The sequence below is a fragment of the Dermochelys coriacea genome, chromosome 1 (assembly GCF_009764565.3).
Source record: "Dermochelys coriacea isolate rDerCor1 chromosome 1, rDerCor1.pri.v4, whole genome shotgun sequence".
Taxonomy (NCBI): domain Eukaryota; kingdom Metazoa; phylum Chordata; order Testudines; family Dermochelyidae; genus Dermochelys; species Dermochelys coriacea.
The window spans coordinates 55,872,308-55,894,614 of NC_050068.2; the positions used below are offsets into that span (position 1 = coordinate 55,872,308).

The 22,307-nt window shown below is 41.7% G+C and overlaps 1 protein-coding gene across 6 annotated transcripts in view; it reads right to left on the reverse strand.

Moving 5' to 3' along the window:
• The window catches only part of FAM124A (family with sequence similarity 124 member A), a 79,802-nt gene that overhangs the window by 6,657 nt on the left and 50,838 nt on the right, over window positions 1–22,307 (reverse strand). For 4 of the 6 annotated variants that reach the window (XM_038388117.2, XM_038388115.2, XM_038388114.2 and 1 more), the window contains one exon: window positions 8,530–13,255. The exons of 1 other annotated variant lie outside the window; for it this stretch is intronic. In XM_038388117.2, coding sequence (XP_038244045.1) covers window positions 12,419–13,255 — 837 coding nt within the window. In that variant the 3' untranslated portion in view covers window positions 8,530–12,418. Of the gene's footprint in view, window positions 1–8,529; window positions 13,256–19,315; window positions 22,128–22,307 lie in introns of those variants that run through there. One more of the 6 variants, XM_038388123.2, reaches the window with a different exon arrangement.

The window sequence follows — 22,307 nt, forward strand, 5'->3', positions numbered from 1 at the left end:
GTGTTGCAAGATATTTACATGCCAGATGCGCTAAAGATTCATATGTCCCTTCATGTTTCAACCACCATTCCAGAGGACATGTGTTCATGCTGATGACAGGTTCTGCTCGATAACAATCCAAAGCAGTGCGGACTGACGCATGTTCATTTTCATTATCTGCGTCAGATGCCACCAGCAGAAAGTTGATTTTCTTTTTTGGTGGTTTGGGTTCTGTAGTTTCCGCATTGGAGTGTTGCTCTTTTAAGAGTTCTGAAAGCATGCTCCACACCCCATCCTGATCAGGTTTTGGAAGGCACTTCAGATTCTTAAACCTTGGGTCAAGTGCTGTAGCTATCTTTAGAACTCTCACATTGGTATTTTCTTTGCGTTTTGTCAAATCTCCAGTGAAAGAGCTTTTAAAACGAACAACATGCTGAGTTATCATCCGAGACTGCTATAACGTTAAATATATGGCAGAATGCGGGTAAAACAGAGCAGGAGACATACAATTCTCCCCCAAGGAGTTCAGTCACAAATTTAATGAACACCTTATTTTTTTAATAAGCATCATCAGCATGGAAGCATGTCCTCTGGAATGGTGGCCAAAGCATGAAGGGGCATACGAATGTTTAGCATATCTGCCATGTAAATACTTTGCAATGCCGACTACAAACATGCCATTTGTTCTTTCAGATGACATTGTAAATAAGAAGTGGGCAGCATTATCTCCCATAAATGTAAACACACTTGTTTCTCTTAGGGATTGGCTGAACAAGTAGTAGGACTGAGTGGACTTGTAGGCGCTAAAGTTTTACACTGTTTTGTTTTTGAGTGCAGTTATGAAACAAAAAAAAATCTACATTTTTAAGTTGCGCTTTCATGATAAAGAGATTGCACTACAGTACTTGTAAGAGGTGAATTGAAAAATACTATTTCTTTTATCACTTTTACAGTGCAAGTACTTGTAATAAAAATAATATACAGTGAATATTGTACACTTTGTATTCTGTGTTGTAATTGAAATCAATAAATGTAGAAAAACATCCAAAATATTTAATAAATTTTATTGGTATTCTATTGTTTAACAGTGCGATTAATCGCGATTAATTTTTTTAATTGTGGTTAATTTTTTTTTGAGTTAATCGCATGAGTTAACTGCAATTAGTTCACAGCCCTAATGCTAATCTAACAAAGTTACTAACATAGTGTATATAGTATTGTAAAAAGTGATAGTAACATACAATATTATACATATCTACATTTGCATGGAATGTTTTTGTATCATTATAAATCAGAGTGGCTAGTCCTATAGGAAAAGGGGAAGAGTCAATGGAGACTACACCAAATATGAGCCCCAGGAGGATACAGGATGGGTTGAAGAGGATGACAAGGGATTATAGGAATGGAAAGAATTTACAGCCAGAGGGAACAGGGCACTGACCGGAGAATCGCACCATCACCAGGAAAAAGCAGGTCTGCGTGATCGGGGACTCCTTACTGAGAAGGATGGACAGGCCTGTAGCCAGAGCTGATCCAGAGAATAGAAGGGTGTGCTCTCTTCCAGGTGCTAAGATATGGGATGTGGACCTGAGGTTGAAGAGAATCCTAAAGGGAGCGAGAAAGAATCCACTGATCGTCCTTCATGTGGGAACAAATGATACTGGTAGATTCTTGCTGAAACATATCAAGGGAGACTATGCCAGGCTGGGGAAGACACTTAAGGAAATCGAGGCTCAGGTGATCTTCAGTGGGATTCTGCCTGTTCCTAGAGAAGGGCAACAAAGGTGTGACAAGATTATGACTATCAACAGATGGTTCAGGCAGTGGTGCTATAAGGAGGGCTTTGGGATGTATGGCTATTGGGAGGCATTCATGGACAGAGGACAGTTCTCTCAGGATGGACTTCATCTGAGTAGAGAAGGATATAGACTTCTAGGATGGAGGCTGGCACAACTGATTAAGAGAACTTTAAACTAGGAATTTGGGGAAGATCGTTGGGAGATGTCCAGGTAATTTCCAAAGCATTGAGAGGGAAGAAAACAAAGTAAGAAAGGATACAGCTGTGAGTAGGAGAATGGACATAAGGAGGAAGGGCAGTGTGGATACCAGTCTAATAGGTCATACTGGCTGTAGAATGTCCATGCCTAATTGGGTAAAGAATGTGAGTGAGGCCAAACCGCAAAAATTAAGGTGTTTGTACACCAATGCAAGGAGCCTAGGTAACAAAATGGAGGAACTAGAGCTACTGGTGCGGGAAGTGAAACCAGATATTATAGGGATAACAGAAATATGGTGGAATAGTCGTCATGACTGGACTGCAGGTATTGAAGGGTATGTGCTGTTTAGGAAAGACAGAAATAAATGTAAAGGTGGTGGAGTAGCATTGTATATCAATGATGAGGTAGAATTTAAAGAAATAAGAAGCGATGGAATGGATAAGACAGAGTCTGTCTGGGCAAAAATCACATTGGGGAAGAAAACTACTAGAGCCTTCCCTGTGATAGTGCTTGGGGTGTGCTATAGACCGCCGGGATCTAATTTGGATATGGATAGAGCCCTCTTTAATGTTTTTAATGAAGTAAATACTAATGGAAACTGTGTGATTGTGGGAGACTTTAACTTCCCAGATATAGACAAGGAGGACCAGTGCTAGTAATAATAATAGGGCTCAGATTTTCCTAGATGCGATAGCTGATGGATTCCTTCATCAAGTAGTTGCTGAACCGACAAGAGGGGATGCCATTTTAGATTTGGTTTTGGTGAATAGTGAGGACCTCATAGAAGAAATGGTTGTAGGGGACAACCTTGGTTCAAGTGATCATGAGCTAATTCTGTTCAAACTGAATGGAAGGATAAATAAAAATAAATCTGCAACTAGGATTTTTGATTTCAAAGGGGCTGACTTTCAAAAATTAAGGAAATTAGTTAAGGAAGTGGATTGGACTGAAGAATTTATGGATCTAAAGGCAGAGGAGGCCTGGGATTACTTCAAGTCAAAGCTGCAGAAACTATCGGAAGCCTGCATCCTAAGAAAGGGGAAAAAATTCATAGGCAGGAGTTGTAGACCAAACTGGATGAGCAAGCGTCTCAGAGAGGTGATTAAGAAAAAGCAGAAAGCATACAGGGAGTGGAAGATGGGAGGGATCAGCAAGGAAAGCTACCTTATTGAGGTCAGAACATGTAGGGATAAAGTGAGAAAGGCTAAAAGTTAAGTAGAGTTGGATCTTGCAAAGGGAATTAAAACCAATAGTAAAAGGTTCTATAGCCATATAAATAAGAAGAAAACAAAGAAAGAAGAGTGGGATTGCTAAACACTGAGGATGGAGTGGAGGTTAAGGATAATCTAGGCATGGCCCAATATCTAAACAAATACTTTGCCTCAGTCCTTAATGAGGATCTTAGGGGTAGCATGACAAATGGGAATGAGGATATGGAGGTAGATATTACCATATCTGAGGTAGAAGTGAAACTCGAACGGCTTAATGGGACTAAATCGGGGGGCTCAGATAATCTTCATCCAAGAATATTAAAAGAATTGGCACCTGAAATTGCAAGCCCATTAGCAAGAATTTTTAATGAATCTGTAAACTCAGGGGTTGTACCTTACGACTGGAGAATTGCTAACATAGTTCCTATTTTTAAGAAAGGAAAAAAAAAGTGATCCGGATAACTACAGGCCTATTAGTTTGACATCTGTAGTATGCAAGGTCTTGGAAAAAATTTTGAAGGAGAAAGTAGTTAAGGATATTGAGGACAATGGTAAATGGGACAAAATACAACATAGTTTTACAAAAGGTAGATTGTGCCAAACCAACCTGATCTCCTTCTTTGAGAAACTAACAGATTTTTTAGACAAAGAAAACGCAGTGGATCTAATTTACCTAGATTTCAGTAAGGCGTTTGATATGGTGCCACATGGGGAATTATTAGTTAAATTGGAAAAGATGAGGATCAATATGAAAACTGAAAGGTGGATATAGAATTGGTTAAAGGGGAGACTACAGTGGGTCATATTGAAAGGTGAACTGTCAGGCTGGAGGGAGGTTACCAGTGGAGTTCCTCAGGGGTCGGTTTTGGGACCAATCTTATTTAATCTTTTTATTACTGACCTCGGCCCAAAAAGTGGGAGTGTGCTAATAAAGTTTGCCGAGGATACAAAGCTGGGAGTATAGCCAATTTAGAGAAGGACCGGGATATCATACAGGAGGATCTGAATGACCTTGTAAACTGGAGTAATAGTAATAGGATGAAATTTAATAGTGAGAAGTGTAAGGTTTTGCATTTAGGGATTAATAACAAGAATTTTAGTTATAAGCTGGGGACACATCAATTAGAAGTAATGGAGGAGGAGAAGGACCTTGGAGTATTGGTTGACCACAGGACGACTATGAGCGCCAATGGGATATGGCCGTGAAAAAAGCTAATGCGGTCTTGGGATGCATCAGGCGAGGTATTTCCAGTAGAGATAAGGAGGTGAGACCTCATCTGGAATACTTTGTGCAGTTCTGGTCTCCCATGTTTAAGAAGGATGAATTCATAGATACTAAGGTCAGAAGGGACCATTATGATCATCTAGTCTGACCTCCTGCACAACGCAGGCCACAGAATCTCACCCACCCACTCCTGCAAAAAACCTCTCACCTATGTCTGAGCTATTGAAGTCCTCAAATCGTGGTTTAAAGACTTCAAGGAGCAGAGAATTCTCCAGCAAGTGACCCATGCCCCATGCTACAGAGGAAGACAAAAAACCTCCAGGGCCTCTTCCAATCTGCCCTGGAGGAAAATTCCTTCCCGACCCCAAATATGGTGATCAGCTAAACCCTGAGCATATAGGCAAGATTCACCAGCCAGATACTACAGAAAATTATTTTCTGGGTAACTCAGATCCCACCCCATCTAACATCCCATCACAGGCCATTAGGCCTATTTACCATGAATATTTAAAGATCAATGAATTACCAAAATCATGTTATCCCATCATACCATCTCCTCCATAAACTTATCCAGTTTAATCTTAAAGCCAGATAGATCTTTTGCCCCCACTGCTTCCCGTGGAAGGCTATTCCAAAACTTCACTCCTCTGATGGTTAGAAACCTTTGTCTAATTTCAAGTCTAAACTTCCCGATGGCCAGTTTATATCCATTTGTTCTTGTGTCCATATTGGTACTGAGCTTAAATAATTCCTCTCCCTCCCCCGATTTATCCCTCTGATATATTTATAGAGAGCAATCATATCTCCCTTCAACCTTCTTTTAGTTAGGCTAAACAAGCCAAGCTCCTTGAGTCTCCTTTCATAAGACAAGTTTTCCATTCCTCAGATCATCCTAGTAAGGAATTCATCCTTCTTAAACATGGGAACTCAAATTGGAACAGGTACAGAGAAGAGCTACTAGGATGTATCATCCGCAAACTTTATTAGCACACACTCACTTTTTGTGCCGAGGTCAGTAATAAAGATTAAATAAGATTGGTCCCAAAACCAAAAGAAGGCTGAGGGGATGGTATGATGGGATAACATGATTTTGGCAATTAATTGATCTTTAACTATTCACGGTAAATAGGCCCAATGGCCTGTGATGGGACGTTAGATGGGGTGGGATCTGAGTTACTACAGAGAATTCTTTCCTGGGTATCTGGCTGGTGAATCTTGCCCACATGCTCAGGGTTCAGCTGATCACCATATTTGGGGTCGGGAAGGAATTTTCTTCCAGGACAGATTGGAAGAGGCCCTGGGGGTTTTTCACCTTCCTCTGTAGCATGGGGCAGGGGTCACCTGCTGGAGGATTCTCTGCACCTTGAAGTCTTGAAACCATGATTTGAGGATTTCAATAGCTCAGACATAGGTGAGAGATTTATCGCAGGAGTGGGTGGGTGAGATTCTGTGGCCTGCATTGTGCGGAGGTCAGACTAGATGATCATAATGGTCCCTTCTGATCTTAATATCTAGGAGTCTATGAGTGATTGCAATTATTTACAGTGCTACACACATCTTGTGAAACCCCCATAATTATGGCCCATCCCCAGAAACTCATGGACCTATTCAGATTACAAAATATCCGTGCAGGTAAATTTGCCCTACCAAAGGTCATGGAATAGAAAACCCAGTTAGAGTCTGATCCTGCTCCCACTGAGGTCAATGGCAAAACTCCCACTGGCTGCAATGGAGCTGGATGAAGCCCTTAGTCACCATATCCTCTCACTAACCACAGCCATCAGCACAGAAGCAAAGAAATCCTTTCTTTTCTCCACCATCGCAGCAGCCACTAATTATACCCCAGTGAACTATTCAAAACCATGAGTGCAGGGGACTGGACTAGATGACCTCTTGAGGTTCCTTCTAGTCCTATGATTCTATGACCACAACAGCTGCATTCCGCTGGACCAATGTCAGGTTCAAGAGCGCAGGATGCCGGATCTAAAAATCACTCCCAAGAGATCAGGATGACAATGAATCTCAGCACCTTCGAAGCAGAATGCAAAATGTACTTCTACAGTGGCACAATGTTAAACTATAAAATACAATAAAACTCCCTACATATCTTTTTGTATACTGTGGAATTCTGGGATGCACTCAGATCCCATGATGATGAGTGGCTATAGCCAGATAGAAAGAGACTGTCATAGTGTAAATGTGGGACAAAGACCAAAAAATGAAGGCCATATAAAAGAAAGTTATCACTCTGACCACCAGGGAGGAATTGGTTGCGAATCTGAAGGTTGAAGTGAGTTTAGGTGAAAGTGATCATGAAATGATAGATTTCATGATTCTAAGGAAAGGAAAGAGTGAGAGTAGCTGAATAAGAACAACAGACTTAAAAAAAGATTAGCTGAAATTACTGTAAAGTGGGTGCAAAACCAGCTGAAAGACTGTACTGAAAGAGTAGTTTTATGAATGGTTCATTATCAAACTGGAGATATGCATCTAGTGTGGGGCCTGCAGGGGGTCTATTCTAGGTCCAGTTAGGGTGACCAGATGTCCCAATTTTATAGGGACAGTCCCGATTTTTGAGTCTTTTTCTTATATAGGCTCCTATTACCCTTCCACTTCCATCCCGATTTTTCACATTTGCTGTCTGGTCATCCTAGGTCTAGTACTATTCAATATTTTCATTAATGAGCTAGACAATGGAGTAGAGATTAGGCTTATAAAATCTGCAGATAACACCAAGCTCAGAGGAGCTACAAGCACTCTTGCAGTCAGAATTAGAATTTACAATGACTTTGACAAATTTGAGAATTGGTCTGAAAACAATAAGATGAAATTCAATATAGACAAGTGCAAAATACTACACTTAGGAAGGTAAAATCGAACACGTAGCTACAAAGCGTGGAATAACTGCCTACGTGGTAGTACTGCTGGAAAGGATCTGGGAGTTATGGTGGCACACAAACTGAATATGAGTGAACAATGTGATGCAGCTGCAAAAAAAAGGCTAATATCACTCTGGTGTGCATTAACATGAGTGCCATATATAAGACATGGCAGGTAATTGTCCCGCTCTACTCAGCCATGGTGAGGCCTCAGCTAAAGTATTGTGTCCAATTCTGGACACCACACTTTAGGACAAACTGGTGAGCATTCAGAAGAGAGCAACAAAAATGAAAAAAAGATTTAGAAAACCTGACCTATGAGGAAAGGTTAAAAAACCTTTGGGTTGGACTAGATGACCTCCTGAGGTCCCTTCCACCCCTGATATTCTAGGATTCATTGTCTATGAACCTGGGCATGCTGTCTTGAGAAAAGAAACTGGTGCGGGCTGGGGGGGGAAGAACCACTCCAGTCTTCAAATATGTTAATGGCTGTTATAAAGGGGACAGTGATCAATTATTCTCCAAATCCACTGAAAGCAGGACAAGAAATAATGGGGTTAATTTACAGAAAGCGCGATTTAGTTTAGATAGGAAAAAATTCTAACTGTAAGGATAGGTAAGCACTGGAATAGGCTTGTAAGGGAGTTTGTGGAATCCCCATCATTGGGGGTTTTTCAGAACAGGTTAGACAAACACCTGTCAGGGATGGTCTAGGTTTACTTGGGCCTGTCTCAACATAGGAAGCTGGACAAGATGACCTCTCAAGGTCTCTTCCAGCCCTACATTTTATGATTCTACTACAGGAGACAAACTGAAGAGGGATTCATGTATGTAAAATTTTTCATAACCTCTGTCAGTCATTTAGCTTTACTGGGATAAATAATTTGCAATAAGAAAAGAGAAATAAGACCTGTTTGTAGAGGTAAATCTGAGTCTAAAATAAGAGACATCTCTTGTATTTAAGGCTGTGTTTATTTTATATTTGCTCTATTGATCAACATTGCCCAGAAGTGACGTGTTTATGTCTCAGAGTAGCAGCCATGTTAGTCTGTATTCACAAAAAAGAAAAGGAGTACTTGTGGCACCTTAGAGACTAACAAATTTATTTGAGCATAAGCTTTCGTGAGCTACAGCTCACTTCATCGGATGCAGTCATCTTTTGAAATCTGAGAAAGGCCTCGCTGAAGTGACCAATATGACTCCACTGTGTTTAATAAACGAACACACAGAAGTTTAAATACAATTAACTTTCTGACTATTTTATTTGATAAAAGCAACATGCTGGCATGGGAGAAGAGTAGTAGTTAAGGGCAAATCTGCAACGTTCATAATACAACAGTGATATGATACATAAGCAAAATGCCGTAACACGAACCTTGTGCATCTCCAGTCATCTGGATAAGTTCAACTCCCTTTTAAATTATAGAAAAGGGAACTAATAACACTTATTTTAATTGAAACACTCTTCAAAAGCTGACTTTTATTATTATAACATAAAAGGTTCCAGTACAATATTATTATTACATTTCCTCTCAGTGGAGCATTCTATGATTCCAAAATTTTGTTACACACCCCATGAATTATTCATATAGAACTTAAAAAAATAAAACATTATTTTCTAGTTAAATATCAGTAAACAGTGTAGAAATACTTGGAAGAACAGAACCATCTGAAAAATATAAATTCTCTCTTCTGAGTCTGTTGAATTTAATTTGGCTTCCTTCCCATATTGGTTTACGTGATACAGTCTGGAGTTTAGATGTTCCCATTCCTGTATATTTACACCATATTAGTTGCTACTTGGTAATTTGCTATCTCGTGCTAATTTCCAGCCTTTCAACATCATCAGTACTTCTGATAAAGCCAGGCTATTGCTTTCAACTACGCTGAAGTCCAGTCATAAGGCACACTATTGGTTGACAGATATTTCAAAGTCTTCTCTTCAGTAGCAGAACAAGACAGCTTCCTTCAGGAGTCTGAATACTGACATGGTTCCAGGAACAAATAGACATGTCAGCTGAAGTCAGTTCTCTGAAGATCTTTTGATTCCATGTTCTGACGACTTTTTATAAGTATTATAAATATTATAAATATGCTTTTTCCCCAACAATGAATGATAAAACACTTTTTTTGACAAGGTTTAGCCAATTCTTTCCTGTTTATTGTCATATCTGAAAGTGGCTATGAAGCCATTTTACCAACATTAATGTTATTTCATCATTTATCTTTGTGCCACCACAAATTTTAGAGAAGAATATTGTGCCATTAGTCTAAACCAGGGGTGGGAAAACTTTTTGGCCTGAGGGCCACATTGGGGAATAGAAGTCTTATGGCAGTCCATGAATGCTCACAAAATTGGGGTTGGGGTGCAGGAGGGAGTGCGGGCTCTGGTTGGGGGTGCAGGCTCTGGGGTGAGGTTGTGGATGAGGAGTTTGGGGTGTAGGAGGGTGCTCTGGGCTGGGACCGAGGGGTTTGGAGGACAGGAGGAGCATCAGGGCTGGGGCAGCGGGCTGGGGCATAGGGAGAAGCTCGGGGTGCAGGCTCTGAGTGGCCCTTCTCTGGCTCCAACATGGAGGCGCGGCCAGGCAGCTCTGCACGCTGCCCATCTGCAGGCACCACCCCTGAAGCTCCCATTGGAGCACTTAGGAGCTGGAGCGGGGCCATGCTGCAGCTTCTGGGAGCCGTGTGGAGTGGCCCCCAACCCAGTACCCCGGCTGGAGTGGGGCAAGTCCCAGTGGGAGCTCGCAGGTCAGCTTAAAATGGCTCGTGAGCCGGATCTGGACTGCGGGCCTTAGTTTGCCCACCCCTGGTCTAAACCTATTGGGCCTGATTCTTCACTGCCTTGCACCTTGCATAGTCATTTGCCAAAAGAGTGCAAAATGCTACCATTCTGACCTGGTGGTGTTCTACACATATTTTGCCCAGCTGTAAATAATTACTTATGGCCCATGACAGTGGAGAATCAGGCCTACTGTGCTCTAAGAGTTCTGAGACCCTAAAAAGGAGAAAGGTCTCAGAGCCTGGGCTCCAGCCGAAGTCTGAATGTTTACACTGTAATTTTTAGCTCCACAGCCCGAGCCCCATAAGCCCAAGTCAGCCGACCCAGCCTCTGAGACTTGATGCTGCAGGTTTTTTAGACATACCCTGAAGTCTCACCTAAACCCCCAGACTCCCATTGACTTTGATGGGCTTTGGAGCAGGCCGATAGTTGGTAAACATTCAACCACCATGTTAAATCCCTCATTCATGGTGTTTCTGCTTCCAAGCATCTCTGGACAGGGTCATTTATCAAAAGTTGGAGTGAAGCCAAACAACTCTGGGTGGTAGTGGTGGGGAAAGTGCTAATATTCAGCTGGGTGTCCAGATCTGAAATACAATCCAATTTTTATAGTTAATACAGAAGACAAGGTTTCCATGCAATTCATGTTGTCTCAGTAGCTGACAACAAGCAGGAAACTCATAGATGAGGCAGATGCACCATTCTCTATCACAGTGAGGGGGAAAAAAAAAGGGGGGCAAAAAATTCTGAACAGCATAAAGGAGGGCCAGTGAATTGACTGCCAATTCCTGCAAGCCTTTACTGTCAATTTCCTGCCTTTTGTGGATTTGGGTTACAACTTTAATGGTGTTTAAACAGAATGATTTTATATTTATTTCTTGCAGACTTCATGTTTTTTAAGGATGGTTTGTGGAATGGTATAAACTGTATATTTAGTTGGGGGTTAGAATGGAGATTTTTGGAGCTGTTCCACTCTCTTATGTAACTATTTATTTAGACTGTTTTAAAACGAATAGTATTGTTGTGAGTAAGGCTGCGAGTAATACATAAAAGATCCTTTTTCCTCCCTAGGCTTATTTACTGACTGATCAGAGTGGATCTTCTGCAGCTATACCTGTCTATTGATTCAATACAGATTTGTATACACTACTTTAAACCAGGTAATGTTCTTAGTGCCTAGACCAGAGCAGCAGTCAGCATCAGTACTGTTTAACACAGAGATATATTGTCAGAACAGTTTGAAATAGATGGTAAAAACCCGCATAAAGGTACTTAGTCATTTCTCAGACTAATGGCTTCTCCATTTAAATGTTTTTCCAAAATACCAAAAGTAATTACACCAGGATAGCTTGCCACTGTAACAACTTGCCAAAAATGTAACTTGATAAAAAGGCCAGTACAATTCTACATGTTTTTCCCTTCAGATAAATTAAAAATTCTGACAAAAGTTTGGCAAGAAATTTGTTTTACACAGAAATTGGGCTGCGACCACCAATATTAACTTTATGTATGAGGTGAATTTTTTACAACCAAAATAACAAACCCCTAATAATAGGGAGCCTGCAGTGCACTTCTAACAGTGGGTCACCCTGCTCCCTTCCCGTATGAGGTGGGGAAAAAAGCTGGTCCCCTCATGGCATTTTCCCCAAACCAGTCCCTCAGATTGGGGATGTGGTGCGGATTCCTTCTTCCACATGGAACAAACAGGACGTTTTCTCCCCAAATCTGCAGATTTTCAAAGATCAGCTGGAGGCCTGTGCCTCTACACTGGTCCTGGGGCCCTCAGCCTCCTTGTCTGGCTCCACTAGAGCCATGCTACTAGGGTCTGCCCTTTTGATAGCTGCCTCTGGAACCTCATAAAGGAGGTGGGGAAGGGTTTGCCAATGTGGAGAGAGCTTCTCAGGAAAGTTAGTGCAGCTTGAGGTTGTATTTTCCTTTCAGCATCTTTACAGCTACTTGTCAGGGGAAGGTGGGTTACCATGTGCACCCCTAGGCACTTCCTGCTCTACGTGCTAAGGGTCAGTCTCCCAAACCCCTTTCGCCAAAACTAAAGGACACGGAGCACAAATCCCCTATCCGCACAGCTATAGACAGATCTACACATCGAGGATCCCCGCGCATGAATCCAGTGGACATAATCTCACCTGATATTATAATACACATTTATGAGGCACCCATTACAATAATGTGGGGGAACCTTTTACAACATTTAGCACACAGTGGTGTAACACCTTCCCCTCAAGAAGGAGCAAGGAACTTGCCAGCCCAGATGGCTCAGATAGTGGAAATGCACTACTGTAATTCACATATGCACAAATTTACATTAAAAGGTTCAGCATGGAGAAAGCTCAGATGTAGAATTCCTCCTCGTTGGTTGAAGAGCCTGGCTGAATGCTGCCAGGTGTTTTCCTAGCATTCAGAGAACAAGGGGTTGCTCTTGGTGACTGTCTGAGTTGACAGTGAGATGCTAAGGGGGATGCTGAAGATGACAAGAAAGAACTGGAAGACCACTCTGAGAGAGACAGAAGTGAACTACTAGGGAGCTCAACAGTACTGCACATGGCTGACAACGGCCTTCTCCTGGAGACAGCCCGTTTAGATCTACTGACACACTGCCTTTGTGAGGGAAGAGAGGCTTCCAAATCACTGCAAAATCCATTAAAGGTAGAGTAGGCTGAGACCACGGACAGATCTGAGAAGGACAGCTTCATCCCTGTGTCAACATCAGTCTCCTGTGAACCCTCCAAGTCCTCAATGTTAAGCTTGGGGCTGCATCTCCATGTTTTTAACCTGTTCACAGGTGACCCAGTATTTAAAATCTGGAATGGTTCACTAAAGTGAAAGGAGTCAGAGCCTGGAAAGGAGCTTGTTGTGGGCAAGCAGAACAGAGACTTGCTTCGCTGAAATGACCATGAAATACTGGAGGCACTACTGGATCTTCGGGTGAAGTCTCCTCGGTCACCATTTCTCAAGTCCTGCTGGGAGACACCAAGGTACTGACCAAGGCCATTTGCCCGATGCAGCTTGATTTGACCAGCTGACTTCAGATGCTCACTAATTTGATCAGGGGCAGGTCTGTGACTGTGAGGAATATAGCTTGGTGAAGGCGTGAAACAGGAATCCCTTGAAGATGGAAAATGAAGCTCGTTCTGCTTAGCAGACTTCCTATACCAAATACGTGCCTGCTGCGAGGGGGAAGGGGGGGAGATAAAAGAGGAAAGACCACATTAACAGAGACTTGGCAAATTTTACAACTAAGTCTCCATTGTTGAACTGTTACTGCATGTAACTATAAAGCAGACTGTCACTCAGTACACCTCACAGTAAATATTTCACTTTAATAATAAAGAGAAAGCACTGTGCCAAAATCCAAATATTTATACAAGGGTCCTTGGAGGAAAACAAGAGTGAGGCTTGGAACCTTAAAACTGTCCTGCCTCACAGGGTGACCTCCATGAAACAACAGTGAGATCCTGAGAAAGACACACATCTCCTGGAAGACAGGTGACATTTTAAGACTCAAGGACTGTAGCAAAATTTTCAGAAGCGCTCTGAGAATACTCTATGTAAGATTTTTAAGAACTATAGTATTCTATATGAGATTTCAAAATGCTGAGCTCAGAAAGACCCTTTTGAAAGGCATCTAATTTTATTCCAATTTAAAACAACCTGGCTCTTTACTTGTTTTTTATGTCTCATCTGACATTCAGTAAATTCTGCATTGATTGATTACACACTTAGATAGTATATGAAAAAACAAAACTATAGGAAATTAACATAAAAAGTCTCTGGAGCTTGTGTGGTGAAGCTCAGGGCACAACTGGATGGGTGAGAAGAGCTAGTTACTCTAGCTCGCTAGGTTTTCCTTTTTAATCACAAAATCCCCATGTTTTTCTCATTCTGAATATATTGATTTATTTATTTAACCTTTTAAGTAAAACCCAAAGAGAAACTGTTTATTGGTATTCTACAAATTTAACAAGCATGGACTTTTTAACTAATATAGATTATTATATGATTTCATTCATACTCTACTTCCAGCATTTCTTCTTTTAGCAAAGGAAGTTGAAGATGAATAGTTCTTTCTCCATTCATTTCTTCACTAAGGATGGTGAGAAGTTTGCTACGTTCTTCCTTTTGATTTTGACCGCTGCCATAAACCCAGAAATCTCATTTTCCCTCTTTTTCTCTGAAACTCACCACCCCTTCCACTTCTCTCTGATCCAACTCATCCCCTACCTTATATTTTGTAGGAATGAAAAGGGCAGGTTACTTAGCTGTAACTGGAGGTTCTTTGAGATGCGTGATCCCTATCTGTATTCCACTGAGGGGATTCAAAATCTGTGCATCCTGCTTACTCTTATAAGCCTTGGAACGACTCGTTCCTCCATGGCCAGAACTTGTTGACAGGGCAACGTCCTTCTTGGACGTGGAAGACGACTTTCAGCCATGCTTAAGCGTATGCTTCCATGACTCATGGCTAGGTCCCTGCATTGGGTCCGTAGGACTGGTACTGGCAGAGCCAGATGGGGGTTCCATGGTAGGGGGAGCACTCTTGGGTTGCTCAGGCTGATAGACAGGGGGGATTCCCTGACCAGGATCCAATTTTGGCCCAGTGCAGCCTCCATGAGGTGATTTTTGAGGCAAAGAGCTCAGCTTTCCCATGCATGGACAGGGAAGGAGAGGAAGATACTGCACCCGGACATGATGTGGGATTTCCCCAAACAGTACAAACAGCACTGGTGCTCATCACTGATGGAAAACAAGCAAGAGCAGAAAGCACAGATTTTTGAATCCCCTCGGTGGAATACAATAGGGACCATCACTCCAAGAAGAACTTCAGGGCTATCAACAGCCCTTTCTCCCCAGCCTTCCAACCTCAATTCTTATGATAGAAGGGCACCAATGCCACCACTGTCACCTATACCCTTGCCCTTATATCATTACCCTGAAACACTCCAATTCTTAGTGTCAGTCAAAACAGCATCTCTCACTCTTTGAAAAACACTCACGTCATCCTTCTTCTCTTTTAACATTGCCCTATCTCCAAGATCTATCGTCTGAGCAAGGGACCCTTCCCCTCCCTCTCCCCCCTACTCCTAGCAAACCTTTTTTGAGTGGTTAATGACTTCCTGGATCCTTCTCCTCATATTAGTTATTTCAATGTGTCTTCAACAGTTTGTATTTAAATCACTTCTTTTGACAGTTTTACTGGAATTTCTCACATGATGCAAAATACCAATTTTTGCCCCCAGATATGCTTTCATGCAATTCTCACAGACTGCAGCAGGAGCTTCACACACATCCAAAGTTAGAATTAGGCCTAAATAAGCCAATACCTTATTTATTGTCCTCCACCTCATGACTTAACATGGCATGATTCAAATATTGTACCACAGAGACAGTGTATCAGAACTGAGAAAGTATCTCACCTCTCAAGCTTCCACATCCATTACTTGACAGCTTGCTGACTTATTCAGCAAATGACTTCATTATTTATATTTTAAATGATATTATTAGATACATTTTAAGAATTTTAAGATGGTAACAACTGGAATTTAGTGCAGATAGCGACCTACTGTTACTTTAATGCCTAGACAACGTCCAAGCATTGTTGTTGCTCATTTCTCACTAGTGCACTCCCCCATGGTCTTAGTGGAAAAGATGCGCTGTTTAAATCTTTCATTATACATTACATTGATTTTAGAGGTAACAAGGTACTTTCATATCTGCAAAAAATTGTTTGCTCATTTGTAACTGTCCATGCCAAGGGTACGCTATAGGACATAAACCCTGTTGAGTTCACTTATGTATTGTGGACGAATACACTAACACATGAAGCTATGGTAATTCATAATACATCTTTTCATAATGTAATAGGCTATTCTTCTTAATGCCATACAGAACTAACTGAATCTTTGAATAAAATTAACTACAGTATTATACCAGTTTAATAGATAAGGGATCATGATTTCAAAAGAGTCAAACAGAATGAGTCAAATTGAATGGTAGTCAATGAAGTTTTACCAGAGATGAATTTGGAGCTGTTTCCAAGCTATATTATTTTTACTTATGCAGAAGGCAAGATAAGTTATTTTTAGAAATTACGCAGAGGCTGTTAATAGGCATGTATTGATGAAAAAAGCATCAATTTGTATTTGAAGACATTTCTGGGTAGCCTACAGAATGCAGTATTTCATTTTCAAGGACACAAACAAATTATCCCATTACTTTGTGTGTTTGTGCAGGAAATTATTTAGTTATATTGTTGTCAAGTATATGAATACAGTTTACACTCACTAATGATTCTGATTTTTCTGAAGAATTGTTCTACTGTGAGATAATCCATCTGATTGCTATACAGTTTAAGTAATTAAAAATAAATAGTTGATAAATATTTAGACAAAACATGCACCAGTAGAAACTGAAGCTAGACTCAATGGGCTTCCCTATAGGTGTTAAGAGTTCTTATTTGTGGATTCCTGGACTAGGGCCTTTGAAACATTAGATCACAAATATAGTTATGAAGTCAAATGACTTGTACTAGAAAATCTAAAAAAGGCTTTGGGGGACAGATCTACCATTGACAAAGAGGCTGATCTTATGGATAATGCAAAGGACTGGAAATCCAAAGGAGATATGGATTCTACTCTTGAACTGTGATGTCTTTGGCAAGTTAGTATATCCCTGCACCAGTTTCTTTGTGTAAAAATATTTGTAATGAAATGACCTATAGTTTATGGGTCACATTTTCAAATACCATCTTAAATTATATGGGCAAGTGCAATATTTTCTGGAACACTTTCAGAAGCCCTTTATCCCACATCATGGGAAACTATCCTATCTGTGAGACGTATTAGACTGTATAATAATCTTCCAAGTAAAGTAGTGGAAATTCCATCTCTTGGCACATTTTATACCAGACCAGAGAAAACTCTAGCAAATACAGATTAGTGCAGAGGTGGGCAAACTATGGCCCATGGGCCACATCTGGCCCGCGGGACCGTCCTGCCTGGCTCCTGAGCTCCTGGCCCAGGAGGCTCGCCCCAGGCCCCTCCCCTGCTGTGCCCCCTCCCCCGCAGCCATGCCACCATGCGGGCAGCACCGCTTGCGCCCGGCCGCCTCCCAGGCTTTCCAATAAAAGCCTGTCGCTCTGAGCTGCATGGTAAGGGGCCGGGAGTGTGTAGATAAGGGGCAGGAGGTCCTGAGGGGCAGTCAGAAGGGGCAGAGGTTTGGGGTGGGGGGGCGGTCAGGAGACAGGGAGCAGGGGGGCTGGATTGGGGGTGGGGGGGTCAGGGAGCGGGGGGGTTGGATTGGGGGCAGTTAGGGATGGGGGTCCCAGGAGGGGGCAGTCAGAGCACAAGGAGTGGGGGGGGTTGGATGGGTCGGGGGTCCCAGGGGGCCTATCAGGGGGCAGGGGTGTGGATGGGGGCAGGGCAGTCAGGGGGCAGGAGGGTTGGATAGGGGGTGGGGTCCCAAGGGGGGGCAGTTAGTGACAGGGGTCCTGGGAGGGGGTGGTCAGGGGATGGGAAGTGGGAGGGGGAAGATATGGGGTGGGGACTTGGCTGTTTGCGGAGGCACAGCCTTCCCTACCCAGCCCTCCATACCGTTTTGCAACCCTGATGTGGCCCTCGGGCCAAAAAGTTTGCTCACCCCTGGATTAGTGGATACTCCTCTATTGGTAGAGAGTTGGAGTAGATAAAATGAATAGGACTTTTCCCTCTCTAAATTCTCTGATTTGCTGGATATCACAGAGGCCTGTGTTGAGGCCACTATGCCATGCCTTTACTTACTAGCCAACTACTGTATACAGAGAGCTAGGCAGTCTGCTGTTCCTCTTTGCTTTTACCAATTAAATGTATATAATATTTAAAAAAAATAAAAGAATTGGAACCCATTTTCAAAATGTGATGGACCATAATGAGCCATGAAACATGAGCGCGAGAGACTGATCTTCCTCTGCTACTCTGACCTTGGAGAGATGAAAAGAGAAACACTTGTTTTTAATCTGTTAAAGTAAATGACATGGACATCTTGGATGTTCTTTTTAGCATAATGCCTTTATATTCCCCATGTGGGGCAAATCTTTTGTCCGACTTCAGAAGCAAAATCTCATCAACTAACTTTTTTTTCCCCTTCAGCCTCCTTACAGTTTGCTTTTTGCAATGCCCATTACCTCACTGCAGACTGACAAAGCACTGTCTGGTATATCCGTGCTGCTTGTGTTAGAAACAAAAGCTCCAGCTACACTGGAAAAGGATCAGCCATCTGACAGAACAGAAACTCTGTGTACAAACTGACACGCCACTTGCATAGCCTCTAGAACACCAAAAAGGTTCATTTTGATTGAAATTCCAAATAGAGAGGGCGATATATCTGTCCACACCATCTAAGCCTTTGCATGAATACCCATCAGAAAACAACTTTTGATTGAACAGATTAGCTCTATAATTAAAAATAATATATTTTTAAAACCTAATGCTTGGTCTGTTACCATTGCTCACTATAGTTTTCACAAATTTTCATAAAGTCTATGGGAAATTACAATCTCTCCACATCTCAACAGAATTTTTGGAGGAAAACCAGTCAAACATTCAGAAATGAAGGAAACAAGTTCTGGTGAAAGCTACAGAGATCTACAGAGGCTATATTATTAGGGCCTCCTACATCTGATGAGAAGAATCCAGGACTACTAGTTAACGTTTTGCATGTTGACAGAAGAAAGGAAATTTCCACCATTAAAAAAAAAAATTCTCTTATTAGTCATTATTTTTATTTCAGTAGTTCCTAGAGGCCTCAACTGAGACCAGGACCCTGTATAAACACAGAGTAAGGGACAGTCCTGACTACAAAGATTTAAGGGTCAGATTTTGACACCCTTCCTTACACCAATTAGTATCTTACTCTGTTAGATGGGCTGTTGTATTAATTTCAATGGAATATATGGACCCAAAGAGTCAAAGGTATTAAAATGACCTTGTCAGAGATCATAGAATCATAGAATCATAGAATATCAGGGTTGGAAGGGACCCCAGAAGGTCATCTAGTCCAACCCCCTGCTCAAAGCAGGACCAAGTCCCAGTTAAATCATCCTAGCCAGGGCTTTGTCAAGCCTGACCTTAAAAACCTCTAAGGAAGGAGATTCTACCACCTCCCTAGGTAACGCATTCCAGTGTTTCACCACCCTCTTAGTGAAAAAGTTTTTCCTAATATCCAATCTAAAGATCTCCGCCTGCTTAGTACAATGGCAAACACATTATTACAAATCTGTTAAATCCTTGATTAAAGATACAGAGAAGAAGGTAACAGTTCAGCATTTGACATGTAAAGTAAGGCTTTTATTTTGATAACATCCCCTGTTCTCTTTCCCTTTAGCTGGAGAGAGTCTTTAGAAGGAAACCCCCCCCGTTTGGCAGTTTCTTAGATGGCATTAAAGATAGTAATAACTGTCCTTTTTTGGGGGGTGGGGGGAAGGGAAAGAAATTAGCTGAGATGAACTTGAGCTGTGATTACTATTGTTGTTGAAGTCTGATCCAATTTCCTAGAAGACAAAACAAGACAAATACACACAAAAGAGGAGAAAAAAGAATAGCAAATATAGAAATGCTGCTTCTGTCTCTGGGTTGACTTTCACTTGCAACCTCACTGATGGCAAAACACAGGTATGGTACTTAGTCTTATTAGCTTCTCTAAGACCTGACTAACTTGTATCAGCACCAAGCTACTTAGAACATTGCTTTTAGTTTCCTCTCTTGGCACAGGGTTTCATCAATGTTGCAAAACATCCAGTCTTGGATGCCTAAGGCAGACTCTTATTAGACAAGAAGAAAACAAGAGAGGGATACGAAGGAGAACAAAGTGAAGGAAAAAGACACACATGAGGCAGGGATGACAAAATGTCACATCCCAGTTGATGGTTGGGATTTAGCCAGAGCCAGTGGAGGAGGTGATATCATCAGGATCCCCCTCTTTCTCTCTCTCTGACCCAGTCTGGTCAGGACATCTCTCAGGACCAGGGCAACTAAGACTGAACAGTGTCATCATAGATCCTGGGGTTCCAGGAGATGGCAGGGGTGGCAGCCATGATGGTGAAGCTCGCTCCTTCCTCGTCTTTCAGTCAGCCAACAACCACATCGGTCCGCAATCCCCCCCCGAAGTCTTTTATTTTTAAGAACCCAAAAAGGTAAGGTAAGGTAGGGTAGGAGTGTGTGTGTGTGTGTGTGTGTGTGTGTGTGTGTGTGTGTGAGAGAGAGAGAGATGGAATAGCCCATCCCCTCATTATTTTGTTTACTAATTAGGCCCAATTCCCAACACACCAATATTGATCCTCTGATTTTTGATCCTACACTTTTCTTATTTGCCAGGCATGATCCTTGAGTTATACTAGTAGGCCTCTTTGTTTGGACTAATTCAATCTGTCTGTCTTTCTTTTGCACCTTTCCCTATCAACATTTGTTGTTATAGCTTTGACATTATATAAACTTCCACTCACTTTTTACAGCTGAGCTCTACAATTACAGTAAATTTGTAGTCCCAGCCGTCACAACAGGTATTGTAACATTATAGGTCTACACTGGCTTTTTTTGACTGTATGTTATGTTTAAAATGGCATTCAATATCTTGATATGCTATTAAAGGTAATTTTTTAAATAAAAAGATATAAAAAAGATTGTCTCTCTCGCACTCATGGTGAAGGACAGAACGGCTGAAAGATCACTTCCTGTTTTACTTAGCTTCCAAGAGCTCAATTTAGGATTGTGTGTTTCTATTAAAACCATCACTGATACTAGAGAACCCACAAACATCTAAGGCAGAAAAGGCAGAGCACATCTTGCAGGAGAAACACTGAGAGGACAAGATTTTTAAAAATAGGAAGCAAAAGTTAGGTTCTTATATCTGTAACTAGACACAGGTCTTATCGAGTCCACTGTTATACAAACGGTCCGCCATTTTCAGCAACATGTCCAACACATGCCTATCACAAGATGTGGTGTACCTCATCCAGTGCACTAAATTCCCCAATAAAAACTATGTGGGTGAAACCAGACAGACAATCACTACGCTCTCAAATTAACTCACACAGAAAAACGATAAAAAATAAAAATACCACAGCACCCATGGGGGAACACTTTTCACAAAACGATCACTCCATATATGACCTCTCAGTCCTTGTCCTCAAAGAAAACCTACACAAAAGATGAGGCTAGAAGCTTAAATTCGTAACTTTACTAGATACTAAAAATCTAAAGACACTGGATTTATGGCTTAGTACAACAATCTATAAGCCACCAATCCCCTTTTTGTCTTATAAGTGCTGGAGTGTTAACAGGACACTTCATTTGTCATTTTGATGAGAGGTGAAAATTAATACGGCTACTGTGGCAATAGCCATGGAATGTTTAGACCCCTATACAGTACCCTACACACAGACATTACAATTTTTTTCATTCAGTGTCATTGTGCTGTAAATTATTGTAGTTGGAAGATTCACTATTAAAAACTGGAAATCACAGAGAATTTCACTGTTCAAGAGATTACTAATGGGATATGGTCCCTTTAATCTATAGAAAAAAAGCAGTAAGTGAAGGTGATCCCAAGTGGTTACCACATCAAGGTGGTTTGTGGCCATTTTGAAATAAACTGGTTATCCCAACCTAGTGCCTATCCAGTCCATGTCACAAAAACCAGTCCAACAACTAAAAAATTAGTGGCAGTCTCAGCAGAGAGGCCAAGGACTGGATGGTCAGGAAGAGTGAATTGCCTTCTCAGCTGCAGTCAGACTTGAGGCACCTATGTGGGGCAGTGCCATTGCTGCCAGTGGGGTAGAATTTCTACATAGGTGGGATCTGCAAGAGAGGTCTGGTGATCTTGCCAGTGAGAAGAGCTACGGGCACACAGCTGCCACATTGCAGAGATGGTCTGCACACTCCCAACTCTGCAGAAGTGTACAGAGGACAGAAGGAGATATGGGTGCTCAGCAAGTTCAAGCAGAACTTCCCACAATTGTCAGCATCCTGAGCTCCACGAAGCAAAAGGATCAAACCTGGGGTGCCTGTTCTGTAGATAGAAGACTTCAGTAGCAAGGGCAACTTTCACAAAGAAAATTCACTGTAAACCTCCCCCCTTTAAAATCGGAATGATTACATTCTTCTAAATGTAAGGGTATAACTTTCCTTGACACACATACTTAGCCCTATTAGCATTAAGAGCATGTGTATTTAGGCGATGATCTGTCCT